Source organism: Astatotilapia calliptera, chromosome 2, assembly GCF_900246225.1.
Source record: "Astatotilapia calliptera chromosome 2, fAstCal1.2, whole genome shotgun sequence".
NCBI classification, from domain to species: Eukaryota; Metazoa; Chordata; class Actinopteri; order Cichliformes; family Cichlidae; genus Astatotilapia; species Astatotilapia calliptera.
This window is the reverse complement of record NC_039303.1, coordinates 21,328,244-21,345,143: the sequence shown is the minus strand read 5'-3', so window position 1 is coordinate 21,345,143 and position 16,900 is coordinate 21,328,244. Positions and strand designations below refer to the sequence as shown.

Here is a 16,900-nt window from a genome sequence, read left to right as displayed (position 1 = left end):
ATTCAGATTGTTTTTTTCTTCCCCAGCGGATGTCGCTTCAGAGGAAAGCTTGTAGATATATGATACCAAATATCTACAAGTGCATTGATTATGAGTGGATTTAAGGACGCACATCCGCCTGCGCTCCTGCCCCCACCCCCACAAAGAGGAAGAAATACAGAAAGAGAAAAAGATGCTGTTACAATTTGATGAATGACAAAAGTTTTTTTGTTGTTGTTGTTGTTTTTTTGCGCTGAAGGGTGGTAAAAGGAATACACTGAGATGGAAAATCCACAGAGATACTGCGAGATTTCTGCTTTATGGGAAGCCCCCGTTGGTTTGACTACACCCATTAAACTGAATGAAGCTCAACACGATCAGAGGTAAGCCGTGTGCTGACAACTGCGCTAATAGAAACGTTTGATTGGCAAGGTCTGGACATAAAGTCTGATGCGGCTGTTGATTAGTTTGTCGGCGCCACCTGCGCATTAATCTGAACGCTGTGTGAGGCAGTATTGAATCTATCGGATTATTCAGTCTTGGTGTAATCTGCACACGAAGGCTGACAATAGCTTGTTAAAGTGCATTTGCTCAGGTCGCAAATGAAGGCCGATCTCTTTATTAATCCGCGAACACCTAAACATGAACCCGCTTACTGCTCAGCAGCCGGCACTGATTGTCTTAATTGCGTCATTAGATTGATTGAGTGCTATTCTTTAATTGAGGGACTCCATGCGCTCATCAGGGCAGCACCAGACGCCGCTGGCGCCGCTTCGTGAAAGCAGAGCAGAGCAGGGCAGGGCTCGGCTCGGCTCTCCGGCCTTCTGAAACTTTTAGTTCAGGGATAAAAAGCGAACAAAGATGACCTCCGATGTTGTATCCTGAAATATGGTTTTGGAAAATGGAGCGTCGTAAGTTTAAACTTCCTCCTGCTTCTCCAAACTTTAGTGAAACACGTGGGCCGTGCTGATACCGTGGAGAGAAACCTCTAGAACTGGTGTGGCTCGATCGAAGATTAAGGCTTGATTGTAACCTTTGGGTAATGTGGAGTACCAAAGCTGGCCTGCACTCATGCAAAACTCGGGGTACGTCGGATCATTTGTGAGGCGTTTTCACGGTTTTATTTCTGAAAAATGAGACTTCACATTGGTGCAAAGGGAAACTTCTCCATGTTTTCTCCACGCTGCAGAACAGCTTCGGCAGCCCGTTGTAACTCAGTTATAGGATTTCCTCGGTGCATCAGCTGGTTAAATCTGATGCAGTGTTTAATTGCACAGGTTAATCGGATTTTTAAATGAGCAGACGGAATAATTTCCTTTAATGTGAAGGAGTGTGTGCACGTGTAACATATCAGAATCTCTTGGACTGTAACTTTTGCGTGTCAGTGCAGGGCTAATGGCAACGTGACCATCCTTTTTGCAATGTCGTGCCTGTAAACCGCCGTTTATCGTGTTTAACTTCTTTTTAACTCTAATATAGAGCACGTTGGTGTTAATGAGTTTCCTATACCACTTAAAGGCAACACATGTATCCAGTCTTAATATTGGAATCCGTTTAAGTAATTATTCATGTTCTGTTTGATTTCCTTGCAGATCGTGCAGACTGGCGGTGTGTGGAAGTGATCCAGTTTATCACTTCCCTCCATTTTTGCCTCATGGTCCTCCAGCTAAGGTGCATCTAGTGTAGTTGGTGAAGTATTCAAAGTCTACTGCCCTAGTTGCCCCTTCTGTCTGGAGGGCTTGTTTTTCAGTTCACTTCAATTGTGTAGCGCCCAATCAACAAGATGGCGTACGGCGCTTTATATTGCCCCCCCCCCCCCCCCCCCCCAACGAACACTTGGCGACAGTGGTAAGAAAAAACTCAATGGACAAATATCTAGATTGATAAATGGATGCTTTAAAGTTGCCCAGGGAGTTGTCCCCCCCCACGGCCCACCCATCAATTTGTATTTTTAAAATCGAAAAATATAACACATGCCACTGGAACATGGAAGCAATGGTTGCTGGCCATTTAAAAAAATTAAAAAAAATCATCTTGTATAAGTGTGACAGTAAAAGCAGTCTGTGTCTGTCACATGTGCTTCTTTACAGGTCTTTCCTCTGACATCTTCCCTCATGACTTTTCATTCCTTGAGATGAACACACTGTTGTCCCGGCAGTTCCAAAGTGCTCACAGTGCAGGTAGTAAACGTTCATCTACTGCAGTTTGTGCACTTGGGGTATTGCTGGTCACCTTTCCGCCTGTTCATAGCACTTAAACTCAGCTGGGCTTACAGTGAGTTTTGATGGTTTGTTCTCAGCTTCTGAAAGACTCTGCTGTGCAAATCCATGCAAAGCTCTCGGTTTCTCAGAAGTGCGACACGCGTGTGTTTTGTCTGTCCTGAGCAACACTTGAAAGACTGAAAGCCTTTCACAGCAGGCACGAGATGAGCTGCTGCTGTTTCTACTTCTGCTGTGATTCTGGTGTTGTGACACTTGCTGTTTTTAAGATGGATGATTTAAATTTCAACACTTAACATTGTGAATAGATGATTAAACTCCCAAAACAACTTTTCTGACTTGATGAACTGTTCAGTCTGCGGAGTTTAATATCTTGTCCTTGTCTGTTGGGCAACGTTTTTGCTGTTGACATCCACACTGAACACTAGATGGCACCATCTCAACTTTAATGCTTGTAGATCTGAGTGAAAGTAAGACTCATTTTAAATTGACATGAAGAAATCTGTATAATGTAACAGTGAGTTTTGTGCTTCGTGCACAACCAGCTGTCTGTATGAACAATCTCCATGTGAATGAAAAATAAACTGCCGCTCATACATGTCTTTGGTGTTTTGTGTGCAGCTCCTGGTAAACACGGGTTTAAATGTATAGTGAAACGCACGAGTGATGTGCCCCAGTTAAATCCCGTACGGTTAATCTAAAGCGGCTCGTGCAGCGCATTAAGCCCCTCATATTTCCACTCGAGCGCCCACACAGGTCCACTGTGTCAGCGCATCACTGAGAGGAGCTCTCTGTAAGCGCAGCTAGCTTCACGCCGTGGCGCGCGCTTTTTAATGAGCGCGCACATGGAATCGGGGGGGGGCGTTCATCCATCTGTGCGGAGAGATGACGCTCGCTGCTGCAAATGAACAGGGAGTCATAAGTTCTCGGCATCCGTGTAGCTCCAAGAAGCCCGAGAGAGCAGCTTTGCAGAGTGCACGGACTCTGAGAGGAGGAGAAGAGGAAAGCGGAAGGATGCTGATCCGAGCCGAGCCGGGAGCTGCAGCTTCACCTCATCAGCGCAAACGCTGGCTCCTTCTGTAACTTTTAGCGCGCTGAACTTTACCGCTGCTTCTTCTACTCTGTCCGCTTTGGTTGAGTGCTGCTGCCCGTCAGCCATGGCTTCCTCACCGGTCCACAGTGCGCTCTTTCTGTGCGCCTTCCTCCAGCTGTTCTCCCTTCCCGGCGGACACGTGCCAAACTGCCAGGAGGTGCGCACAGTATTTCAGTCTCTGCACCCGGGCTCCAAGTGGGTCCCCGAAACCCCAGTGTCAGGTAACTGTCATTAATAAAGCTCGTAGATACGGGACGTTAATGTTTTACGTACTCCTGATAATGTTGTGGGATAGAGCACGTTTCTAACAATCGGCACCAACGCATTAAGTCAAATATAGATTTGTAAATATATTTTTTTTTCCTAGCGGATAGTACCGCTATAGCGCTTCTGTGTTTTGTTTTAAATGCTGACCTTTTCAGTGAGAGCCAACCCACACACTCTCCATCCCTCTGGCTGAACGTTTACTAACCTGCTCTGAGCATTTTATTTTATTAAAAAAAAAAAAGAAAATCTGGCCGCATTAAGCGGAATATCCTGTTACAAATACGAAACTGAAACTTGTAAAATTTGTTCTTGTATTGATCTGAACATGGAGTAACCTTGCCTTGCACCTCACTTTGATTCTGTTAGTGCTGAAACATTGCAAGATTTGAGTTAGGATATTGACAGCCTCCTTAAAACACTAACTTTGGTGCTTGTTTAAATACATGACGACGGGGTAAAAGCTGAGGGAATGAAAGAGGATTAATAGTCAAAATGTACACAGCCACTCCTGTTACATTGTCAGCAAATATCAATTATGTGTGTGATCTGAGCTTCAAGCAAACTGGAAGTTATTTTGTAAATGATGCAATGATCCAAACTCATCTTTATTGTTTTTGTTCCATGGAGCTCAACTGTCACTGACTTCTATCTTCTCTAATGAAGAAGGAATAGATCTGGAGAAGTGAGTTGGCAAAAAACAGAAAAGGTTAATGGTGAAATGATTCGGGTCTTTGTGGACAGAAGTCCATATTTTTGTCCTCTTTTGCAGAATGCAGCATGTTGGTGCACTGGAGCCTGTTGCGTGCATTCTGATTCACTATGGAAATGGTAAAAGCCTCTCATGTGTCTGCATCACAGCCAGCCGCAAATGTTAATTAGGTGTTTTAGTGTCATGTCAGCACAGGGAAGTGCTCCAGGTTATCTGTTTTCTCTCCGTTCGCAGCATGCAATACTCCCACCTGATTCAAAGAGGGGTGTTTTTTTTTTTTCTTTCTTTTTTTTCTTTTTGAATAACACTAAATGTTCTGTAAACATGAAAGAGTGTGGCGAATCGCAAAATACTTCAAATCAAACAGCAGGAGAGAGAGAGCGCGATGCACTTTGAAGCATATTTTGTCATGCTCCTTCTGCCATATATTAAGCTCCCATCGTGTAAGGTGCATGCAGCCCTAACCGCTGAGCCCTACATTTCTCCAAGCATCCATGTTTAATCACACACCTTGCACCTAGGCCATCAGGCGTTTTATCTGCCAGCCAAAGGGGAAGCTAAATATTTCTCTTGGCAGGCAATGAGAAATATTTAGCCTTCCCAAATCTGAGGCTAGGCAGACCAGCTGTCTGTGCACCATCTCTAAGGAATCAGTCTGAGCTGGACACTAACAGTTCATAACCATTACTTTCACTGGAATCAATTCACCAATCAGCCATAGAACAATCCATCACGGCCAGTGAAGGCATGGTTTGGTTTACTCATCCTCGCTGCAGGTCTGTTGCAGATTAATTGCTTGGTTTATGGCTTATACAGTTCTGCAGAAAAGGTGTTCACAAGCGTGTTAAACCTAATGTTCTGCTTTGGCTCCCTGAAGTCTGCTGATTGACTAAATGTTATGTCGGATATAAAAAATATGTAAATACAAGAAATGTTTGTATCCCCTGTATCTATGATAGAGGTTAACAGTACCCTCAGTGATGCTACACACAACTGATGCTCCTGGCAATTTGTTTAAAATACCTTGTGCATGGAGGAAACATCTAGAAGTTTTATTTGGCCTTGAGCATTTTGGCAAATGGAAAAATATACTGTACATTAGGTCCTAAATATTCAATAATACTCTATAAATACCCCCTTCTCAGCAAAACAATAGCACTTTAAGTATTTTCTCCCGTTAATCAACTGTGCAAGCTGAATTTTCTGAATGCGTTCTGCATTATATTGTTTCAATGCAAAACAGCAAGAGATAAAAAAAAGAAATCAATCACTTTCAGCAAAGCAAATATCAGACAAACTCCAGGGTTAATATACCCAGTTAGAGTTCTTTCTCCAACATTTAGATTTAAACGTTAGAAAAATAAGAGTGTACTGTAACACAGCTCCCAATAAAGTATCTATAGTACATCCCTCAAGCTAGATTTACCAGCATGAAACTGTTATTTTGACAGCTACTGTAAACTACAACAACAACAACTGTAAAACATCACTGTACTGATGCAAAGACTGTAACACAGCATTACACTTGCAGCACTTTATTCTGTCTTCATTCTGTCTTCAACATTTAAGCACCGGCCCTGCAGATAAATGTTTGTGATTTATCGCTGTTAACCGCTTGGCCCATTGCTAATCAAACTCTAAATACCATTCTCAGTTTTCAGGAAAACACACCAGTCAAATAACTAATAGAACCATCACAAAGCTGCTGAATTAATGATTTCCTCATAAACACCCATGAGTCACTGCTGTAGACAGGTTGGAAACGACCATGCTTCAAGTCTTTGTCACTTACTTCTTCAGTTCTTTAACACTGACTGAGCACGTTGCCGTACATCATTTCATCAGTTTTTACAGCATTTGTATTAAAGAGTAGGCCTCTGTGAGTGCGCCCCAGGGTGGCTGTGGCTGTGATGTAGCTGCCATCACCAGTGTGTGAATGTGTGTGTGAATGGGTGGATGACTGGATCTTTGGGGTCCTTAGGGACTAGTAAAGCGCTGTATAAATACAGGCCATTTACCATTTACTTATGACTAATGAAGAATTATGTAACTGTACCTGTATGGTGACAGGTGTCTCTCACGTTCACTTCATGTCTTTTGAAAAGAAACTGAAGTAATATAGGAAATTAAAAATCCCAGATGTCCTGAAATATCTGCAGTCCCGCTGTATCACAGATACTGGGACGGATGGGATTTGATTTTGGGCTCGCGGTAGTGACGCTGAATGGCCCCACAATGCTTTATGTGCAGTGACCAGTGCTGGTCCTTAACAGATTTTAAGCACTCTGTAAAGATTTCAGAATGAGCGGCTTATTGGGCATGCTCGAGCTTTTGGTGGAATTTCCATAACTCTCAAATCTTCCACTTTTGTCCTAATGAGCTGACTTTATTATTATTAGTATTATTTTTGGGGAGGACATGAAATCGGCAGTCACTTTTCACACATTTAGTACATTTTTGACCTATTTTTTATTCATTTTTGGTCATGTCTCATCTATAATATATACTCACCATTAATTCATGCTGAATAAGTTGGAGTCACAGCTACAGCTGCTTGTCATGCAGGCTGATATAACACGAGTTCTCCGATGAGGCGCACAGTAAATGAAAGATTGATGAAATTACTTGTTGAGGGTGGCTAGTTGTGATCCGACTGAGGGAAGTATAACTTTCTGCGTGCGTGCGTGTGTGTGTGTGTGTGTGTGTATGAGTGAAATGTGAAGTGGACTGTATCGATATTGAGTATAGTGTAGGGGAGGTGGCTGATTCAGAAACATGTCCGCAGGAAGGCAGAGCAGAATTTCTAATAATGCTGCATGTGGTGCCGGAGGGGGCAAAAAAAGCACCAAAAGACTAAAGTTTTTCTTTCCAAAAGTGTGATTCAAAAGAAGTGAGTGCAGAGGAAGATTACAGCAGGCATATAGAGGGGAAAAAATCAAAGCTTGGCACATCTGTAGGAGTAGTACCACTCGTGTCTTTGTTGCGGCTGTTGCTGTGGGTGGTTGGATTGGCTGAAGGTGAAATGGAGGCTGGGTGTCGGTTCACTCCATCGTGTCATCACATATGTGTGAGGCGAGGCGCACAGGCAGCGCTGAACACTCACCCCGGGACATGAGCGAGAAAGCGGCTCCACTAGTCACGGCGCTGGCTTGATGATGGGAAGACCTTTTGGATCTCCGACAGCGGCGGTGGGACCTGATTCATGAGAGCAGCATCAGATACTCACGAAATATAAGAGTAACACTTGTGTGCTGGAGGCTGAGATCCAACTAGTTTCAGCAGAAAATCCTGCAAAGAGGTCCTGCAAAGGAGTTTTTTCCTCCTCCTCCTTTTGCTGTGAGCTAAAACAATTATAGCTTTGTGTTGCTTTATAGTTCTCAGCAGGATGCCATGCAAAAAGGTCCCAAATGCCCCTGTTTTAGAAATGACAGCGAATGACTAATAGGTGGATGAGTCTGATTTGAAGCGAGAAGCCTTTCCAGCTGGTTAAACACCGATTCATACTTGGTTTTATTCAGTTCTTCCTTTTTGAACGGTCCCACTTTAAAGACAGGAGCCTTTTGTTTACTGCCTCATTGTTATGTGCAAAACAAAAAGGAAAAAGCAGAGAACAATGTTGGGCACTTTCACATTCCTGCTTCCAGCTTTCAAACCATTGCTTCATCAAATGGTTTAAAGTGGAGCAGCTCTAAAAATACTTAAAGCCACTTTAATCCCCAGTAGTTAATGATATTATCACTCCTTAGGTTGGTTGTAAATGGCTCTATCTTTAAAAAGTGACACTGGCTTATTTTGCCCCGGAGAGGTAGCCACGGAGTCCCACGCGCTTCCACTCGAAACTAGCTGTTGTATAATTTATGCTCATAATGAACGGCTTTTAGCATATTCTATATTTTAGTACAACTTGTTTTTTCCCCCATGGTCGCCATCATTAAGCTTGCATAGTGATAGCTTTCTAATTGGTGCCGAGAAACTTAGACACATAATGCAATGTATCTGTTCCCCTGACTCTGATTTCCCGGGCTTGTTAAAGATGTGAGGACTCCTCCAGTGTTTGTGTGTGTTAGTGTGAGGACAGGGCCATCGTTTCCAGCAGTGGCCTTTCAAAGGAAACTTTCTGTGAGGGGTAGAGCAGCGAGGATGGTTAGATGAGGCTGTGACAATCTGAAGGGCGATCAATGTGTTTATAAAAGGCATTCAGAGACACTCATAAAAACAGCAGCTGTCCTGCACGTCGAATTACCCGGCCTCCTTTCACAGTATTGATTGAAAGCACGCAGTAATTTAAAGGCGCCACCTTGGACCGAGGTTGCATGCTGGGGAAATTTACATGTAAATTGCTACCTTGTCTTTCTTCATTTTGCGGGAGAGAATTGGCCATAAGGACGCCCAAAATTGACCAATTAACCAATAACAGGCTGATTTTAAAGTTGCTCACAGTGCCCAGGAGCTGTTAAGCTCAAGGTAGGTGAAGGAAAACGAGCTCGGAACAAAAGTGCGCGCAGATGAAAAGGAGTAAAAGAGGAAAAATAAGAAAGCAGAGGGGCGAGAAACAGGGATGGAGCCTAAAGCAAAGGGGAGCAGGAGGAAGCTCGTTCCCCAGTGATGTGTCAGTCAGAAAGAAAGCTTTATTTAGACGGTACGATTTTGTTATTTCTGAAACTCTACGGGGGAATCATCTCCCTCCCGAATCCTTCGCTTATTCCCTCAGTGCTGTGGAACTCGTGTAATGAAACACATTTATCATCTGCAAAACGACAAACGGTGCAGATGAATCTGCCTGTTTCGCCGGAGATAATTGCTAAATCCCCGTCTCTTCTCCGCTCAGGCCGCGCTCGCCTCACCTACGGCGCTATTGACAGCTTAATAATTTTGCCCCTGCAGTCTGAAATTAACTTGATCTTATCCGTCAGGAGTCTTTTGTCCGCATTGATTTAAGATATTAAGCCTGTCAGTATGCACACAAAAAGGTGCTGGGTGACAGCTTTATTGCCTCTTTTGCTCATTAGACTGTACACCCTAAACCCTGATGGGAGTCAGGGGTGAGCTGGGAGTTAGCAGAAGCTGTTCTCTGTTTAATTCTGCAGCGATTCTTAATTATCAAGACTGTCGCTCTGTTGCATCTCCCGGTAGTTTAATGTGCACCGTGTCTGTGTCTGCATTGTTGCAGCCCGAGCCCGCTACTAAAGATCTATTCTTTTGAAGATCTCACAGAGAAAGAGCCCCGATCCAATAGAGACACTCACTTTTGTTATTAAGATAAACCCTCTGCCTCCACAAAAGCCTTTCCTCCATCTTTTGACACGCCAGCTATCAAGACTTTTCTGATTCGCAATCCTAGCAGCCCCCCCTTCCTCCAAATTAATCTCACTGCTTCCGCCTCCTTATATCCTCGCACCCAAAGCAGCGGCAGCCAAAGCTGGCAGGCTCCCCTGACATTTGTTTACCGTGGCATCAATCAGGCCCTTGTCACCGATGCCTCTCAGGGAGGCAGATCCTGGAGACAACTCCTCAACGAGGCTTTGGCACGTTACCACTGCAGCCTCCACTGAGCTCTCAGCAGCCATGTGGGACAGAGAGGCTGAGAGGGGGAAGCACCGAGGAAAGGGGTTTTCACTGGAGCTGCTCTTTGTATCTAAACACTGGATGGTTGTGTCCTACTTATGTCTGACTGTCCATCATTTTCAAGCAGAGATAAGGTGGAAATCTTTAAACTTTGTAAGTATTTGGACAATTATGCAGATTTGTAATTTTGCAATGTTGCCTCTCTACACGACAACAGGGGATTTTAAACCAGTCAGTTAGTTTCAGCTTTAATTAGGAATTAAAGCCTGTTTTTATACACAATCTCCCATTTTCAGAGGCTCAAAAGTTTTTAGAAAATTGGCGGAAACCGATATTACTCTCCTTTATGTGGACAAACGTTCTGATCTCTACAAATTTTCAACATGAAGGTTTTGGTTTCACATAGGAATCTTAAATTTTATTTAATTTTATGATCAAATTCTAACTTGAAATGGGGTTTCTGCGGCCGAACTAATCTCCTACTCACTCGAACTCCTCCACTGCCTCTTTTTGTCTTTATAATTTTTTATGTTGTTGTTTTTGTCTTGTTCTTACTGTTTTGATTACTATGTAATGTTCTTTAAGTATTTGCAAAAAAAAAAGTAATCAGAAAATTGACTGACAGGGAGTTTCATGGCCTGATGAGGCCCTTTCCTTCATTATTTTATGACAAGATAAACAGATACACTTCCAGTGCTGAACTTGCATATGACCGCTGTCGAGAGGCCATCATTTGGTCGAAAGATCAAAAGAAACAAGAGAGATGGCAAAAACATGTCCAAGTCAAAAATCTGGTGCTTTAAAAGAAGGAATTCACCACCCAGCTCAGCAACATCAAACGTGAAGTGAAAAAGGTGAATGATCACAGAATTATTTCTATGATGAACAGCTTCACAACATCTAACCAACTGAAGAACCCTCTCAAGGAGGTGGGTTAACTATTCTCAAAGTTTGCAATCAAGAATGGAGCAAATTATTAGACGACTCAAAATGCAGAGGATTTACAACAAGGTGCAAACCACCGATTACATTCAAGAACATGAAAGCCAGATTAGATTTTATCAGAAAACATTTAAAAGAGTCTGCACAGTCCTGGAAAAACATCTTTGAACAGGCGAAACCAAGATTAAATTGTAGCACAATGAAGGGAAGAGAAAAGTATGGAGACTGACAGGCTCATGATCTGAAACACAACACATCATCTGACAAACACGGTGGAGGCAGTGTTATTGCATGAGTGTGTATGGGTGCCAGTGGAAGCAAGGTCACTAGTGTTTATTGATTATGATACTGCTGATATGACGTATCAGGATGAATCGTAGCGCATGCAGGGCCGTAGTCTCCAATCAGATTCAGCCAAATGCTGCAAAACTGATCAACCAGTGCTTCACAGTTCAAATGGATAACGACCCAAAGCATCCTGCAAATGCAACAGAGCAGCTTTTCAGTTATTAAATGCAAAAGATAGGCAGAAAGACTCACAGACAAACAGCAACTGAAAGACAGTAAAGGTCTGGCAGAGCATTTGGTGATGTTTATGGGTTCTACACTCCAGGCTGTCACTGACTGCACCGGATTTTCATCCAAGCACTAAAAACAGTCCTTATATTTGCTCCTTATGTTGGCTCCACAGTGTGGTGGTTAACACATTTTACTGGCAAGCAAAAGATTGCCGGTTGCAGGTGGAGACACAAATCTACTTTGGGGCTGAATCAGGAAGGCCACCCGGTGTGGAGACCACTTGTGACAGCTGAAAATAGCACGCATCAAAAAGAATCCTTAAATTTAAAACGATGCCACGTTGTCCAGTTACTTTTGAAGCTCTGAAAATGTGGAACTAAAAAAATTAAAAACACTGTAATTCATATAAAAATGTCTGTAATTTCCAAACAGTTATTTCAATATTTTTTAAGCCCTCCCCAAATTAACCCGATCTTCTGTATTTGTGTCACATCTTGACTGTTCAGGCTAAAATCCACTGTGGGTACACTGAACTTTAGCTCAGAAAATATGATGCAAAGCATTTATTTAAAGACACAGATATTGTGTTGTTTCCTCTTTATTAATGTGAACTCTTTTTATCTAAAAAAACAAAAACAAACAAACAGATTTCACACTCCTTTTAGCATGACCATGACTCGAAGTTTACTGAGTTTCACAGTGGCGGCAGGCTCTTGTTTATCTTTCCTGCTTTCCTCCTGTGTGGGATTAATTGAATTAATTTCTTCGATGTGTTTGCTCTTTGATCAGGTCGTGTCTGGCTACATCGCCCCTCTGAAACATCCCTGACACCCCAGTTTTGCTTTCGCAGGCTTGAATGCGTCGCTCAAAAAGGAGCTCGGGGAATCCAATTATTTCTCATAGGTGTAAACAACCTTTAGTGTCCACAGCCAGGTGAACGAATGTTGTTTCACTGCCTTCAATCTTACTCGTGGCTGTTTTTTTTTAATGTGTATCCATAATGAAAGCATGCTGGAACCTAGGTTTATTTGTCTGCATGATGCACTGCTCCTGGCTCTCATCTTAAGTCTAAAAACACAAAAAAAACATACTTTTTTTGATCCTCGGAGTGAAAAGTGTAGCCTTGAGTGGAGGAAAAGTTTCTGTTGACCAAATTGATCTCTGAGGAGAACTACACAGCTTTAGTGTTTTGCGCGAATGTGGATCAAAATGACTTATTTTTAAGCAGCAATTTATTTTTGACTTGAGCCCGGCTACATAACACAGCCTCTACATAATAATCATACGCTCATTAAGGCTGCGGACTCTGCTGGAGATATTTCTTAGTTTTTGCATTCGGATGCTGCTGAATCTATTTGTGTGTGTTTGTGTGTCTTTTTTTTCTTGAAAATTAAACACCAGTGGCTTCGCAGCTACTTCCCTCTGTTCATCCAGACTACCATCCTGTCCCTGCTGATTTCCTGCCAGGTGCAGATCTGCAGGTTTGCCAAACCAAAGGCCCGACCTGCTGTTCCAAGAAGATGGAGGAGCGGTATCAGGTAGCGGCGCGCAGCAATATGGAGTCTGGTCTGCAGGTTGTCAGCGCACAACTCAAACGTCTCATCATCCAGAACGCCGCGATATTCCAAGGTAAGCAGTCTGCACAGTTCATCCAAGACCTGCCTCGAAGAAAGACGAGATAATTTCATCTGGCACGCACAACAAAAAAACAACCCAGTGTCACAAATGCACACATTTAAACACATAAATCAACAGTGTTCACTTTCTTGGCTACAATTTTTTTTTCACATCGGCAGCTCACTCCTCCAGGCAGTGAGTCACGTATAAATAAAGCTGTAGCAAAATGCATACAGACAGGAGGCTGCTGTTCAACTAAATGTTGGAATGGCAGCGACGCGTTGTTTAAGTGACTTTAGATGTAGTGTGGTTGTCTGTGCCAGACATGTTGCTCCAGAAAGTGACAGCCTCCTGAGATTTGGCGCACTGCAGTTGGCGATGACTGTTATTCACAGGGAAAGAGAGAGAAAATCCCCCACGACAGTCAGCAGCCTTCCTGGAAACCTGGATGAGAGCGGTCAGAGGAGGCGCGCTGCTAGGACTAACTCAAGTGAACAGTCGCATGCAAAATAACAACTCGGGGAAACGGTGACGCGAAAAAAAGACGTAGATTTTGTCGAAGGTGCAGGAAGCAGGTGAGTGACTGAACAGTGAAATGAAATACCTGGTGTAGCAGGTGCTACTCAGGTGTGCAAAGACTATTACAGTGTCCGAATCATTCTGTTAAAGAAAATGTACGATGCTTCTGTGTTTTCCTGTTGAAAATTAGATGAAAAGAAAAACACTCTTGGAAAGTAAATGCAAAGTTATAACCTGCAGTAGGTAAAGGTGTTTCCTCCTGCTTCTAGTGTATGCATGGTTCAGTAGTCCAAAATAGTCCAAACTATGACATTTGTCATGCTAAAGCCAATATGTACAGATAAGATCTTCACTCTGAGAATAAAGCTTAAAATACGACTGTTATCCAAGTATTCCTCTCAGCCGGACTGGACCAGTGAAATTATGAGTTAAACGGGTAAAATTACAGAAAAGGTTATGATAGTTCACTGTCCAGATTATCCTGTAATTATAAAGTTTTTACTGTGAACTCACTGACCTATTAACCGCCCTCAAAACCCCCCAAACCCAGACATTTTGATATACATGGCAGAAAAACTGAATTTTTTTTGTCATCGTTTAGCTATTATTTAATTACTCTGGTGAAGTATGAATTTTAATGCCTCTTTATGAATAGAATAAGCTGTAAAAGTTACAAAAATACAGGCAAAAATCTATGCACTCCTTCACATTTTCCGGAGCTGCCCAGCTGGCCAGATTGGACTCTTCACTTGGCTGATTCTGGCCCCTGGGCCATATGTTTGACACCACTGCTCTACATGGATGCTTTCAGGTGACCTGGGAGAGAAAAAACAGGCAGTGAAAAGACACTGCTTCTGGTTTGTAAGATCCTGGGCATCGGTTAAGAACTCCTGTCACCAGTCAAAAAGAAGGGAAATTAAAATCTCAATACGGCCACGTCTCAAGAATGACAAGTTTGACAAAGACCACTCTCCAGGGGAGAGGAAGAAAAAGCGGACAGCAAAAGAAGTGGCTGGATAACATCAAAGGAACTATTAGGGCTGATGCAACACAAGTCCAGGCTAAGAAATGAGACAGACATAGAGAGAGCTGGCCGGTCGTGTGACTGCTGTGGTGTCTCCACAGTACGTGGGATCATTGGACACATGCATCGTAAGAATCCTCCAGAAGCCTAGATTATCCACAGCACACTCATTGGCTAATGACTTGTGATTGACAGGTAATCACAATACGTCTTCTAGTAAGGCAATAAAGCAGAGGTGTCAAACTCCAGGCCTCGAGGGCCGGTGTCCTGCAGGTTTTAGATCTCACCCTGGGTCAACACACCTGAATCAAGTGATCAGTTCATTACCAGGCCTCTGGGGAACTTCAGGACATGTTGAGGAGGTAAATCAGCTGTGTTGGATCGGGGAAACATCTAAAACCTGCAGGACACCGGGCCTTGAGGCCTGGAGTTCGACACCAGTGCAATAAAGTAACGTGTTAGTGTACTACATGCAGTAATTACATTACAATTGTAATCAGATAAAAAGGAAAAAAAAACATGAAACATGTTTTTTCTTTAATCAACTGATTTCAGTTGAGTGGAGATGCGGACATTGTTTTTATTTTTATTGCACTGCAGGAAAGAGCACAAAGTTCAATCGGCACCCAGGACAGAAAAAGAACTTGTTGTGCTGCAAACAGACTCTTTGCAAACATCTGCAGAAACAGCATGCTAACACAAAGCTAGCAAAAAAAGCTGAGTGACTCCCAACCCCAGTGACGAGCAGTCAGGCTGTAGGCTCTGTTTCTACCTGCTCATGTTTCTAAAGTAGAGTCTCTGTGATGATTACTTTGAAGTCTCTCTGCGCTGGTTTTCAGCTTTGCTTTGCGTTCATACACGAACAATGAAAGAAAGATCACACGTGTCCTTGGCAGGACGGCGATTTTGATCAGTGTGTGGAACTGTAGCCTAACTGGTAATTAGGTTACAGTGTGTATCAGGTCATTTTACCAGACAGTAATGTACTGAGTAGTGTGATGAATCTTCCAGGGAATAATGAAGTTACGTACTTCGTTACTGTCAAGAAATGTGATGTGTGCTACATAACATTTTCATTTAGTTACAATCCCAACACTGCCAGTGAGCGAGTGGTTTCACAGTCAGAGTTGTTGTTTTAAAAAAAGAAAAAACCAAGATGGCGACGGCAGAAATGACACAATCTCACTTTGAATGAAAACTTTACAAAGTGGTTTCAAATGAGCTGGACGGCAACAAAGAAACACACTGCTCGTTTCTCTCTGTCGCCACGCTATCGACAGCTCTTTCGAAGTATCCCTTTCACTTTTAATGTTGAGCTTTTGTTATCGTGCTATGCAGGCCTTTTCAACCCAGCAAAGCAGCACTGTTTACTGTCTCGGGGTTTCCAGTTGAAGAGGGACTCACTGGGCCAACTTTTTTGAGAGTACACACTTATGGGCTGTGAAATGCGGCACCATCCTGACACGGCAATTAAAACTTGAGGTTTAATGGGGACCGTGGGGTTTGCTTGACTTGGTTGTTTCACACTAACAATGTTAGAGATTGCCGCTGTGGTTTGGCTGCTCTTTCCTAGAAGGGGTTCAATACTAATTGCTTTAGCATAGGGCTGGAGAGAACTCCCCAAACAGCCCACGGACTGAAATCCTTTTAACATCCTGGTCTTATCTGTTTCCCTCAACTTCATTTTCATCCTCTCTGTCTTCTCCTCCTTTCTTCTCTATCTCTCTGCGACCCTGCCATTCTCTCTCGCCCTCTCCTTTCTGTCTCGTTCAATCTGCTCAACTTTTCTCTCTCCTTCTGTCTTCCCCTCTTTTTCTATCTTCCTTTCGCGTTGGTGCGACTATTGGGAATTGAGTGCATGCCTTGTTTGCAGTCTTCTTTGCAGCTCTCTGTCTCTTCTCTTCAGCATCCACTTCTGCCAGAGATCAAAGGGCTCCCCCTCTTCACTCCTCTGTCTCCAATCTCTCCATCCCTGCATCCTCCTCTCCTTCCAGCTCCACCTGCCTGCTCTGCTTTCCCAAGCCTCAGACTACACCAGAGTTTTCACCCTTTTGAAGTGAACTTCTGCAAACAATGGAAAAGTAATGGCTCTGTCTATCTTTGTCTTTTAAGTAGTAAGATGACAGGCCGCCTTAACTTTAGCTTTCTTTAGGATCAATACCAGGAAATAGGTAAGGCATTAGGAATTGTGCTTTGCGCATGTTTCAAATGCCAGTTCACAATCTAATGAGCCTTAGCTGATCTCTTTATAGCATAGCAGGAAAATACAACATAATGGATAAAACACCGCATCCTCTCTAATATGACAGATGATTGGATTTCACTTTGATTCGCATTAGCGCGATCATACGGCCGTGTTCGCCGAGATTGCCTCACGTTCAGCGTCTTGATGATGTCAGTTTAGTTTCAAAATGAGAATCTGTACCCTGCGCAGGATGCACAGCTTT

At 43.1% G+C, this 16,900-nt stretch overlaps 1 protein-coding gene and 1 long non-coding RNA gene across 3 annotated transcripts in view; both read left to right on the top strand.

Moving 5' to 3' along the window:
* The first annotated feature begins 443 nt into the window (after positions 1 to 443).
* LOC113029144 (uncharacterized) lies at positions 444 to 2,807 on the top strand. Its single transcript, XR_003273353.1, has 3 exons — positions 444 to 1,064; positions 1,572 to 1,650; positions 2,070 to 2,807. It is a non-coding gene; the product is annotated as an uncharacterized LOC113029144 (long non-coding RNA).
* A 183-nt stretch (positions 2,808 to 2,990) lies between these two features.
* gpc3 (glypican 3) overlaps positions 2,991 to 16,900 on the top strand; it is a 128,392-nt gene continuing 114,482 nt past the window's right edge. For both annotated transcript variants that reach the window (XM_026187271.1, XM_026187281.1), the window contains exons 1-2: positions 2,991 to 3,512; positions 12,761 to 12,922. In XM_026187271.1, the coding sequence (XP_026043056.1) occupies positions 3,356 to 3,512; positions 12,761 to 12,922 (319 nt within the window). In that variant the 5' untranslated portion in view covers positions 2,991 to 3,355. The remainder of the gene's footprint in view (positions 3,513 to 12,760; positions 12,923 to 16,900) is intronic.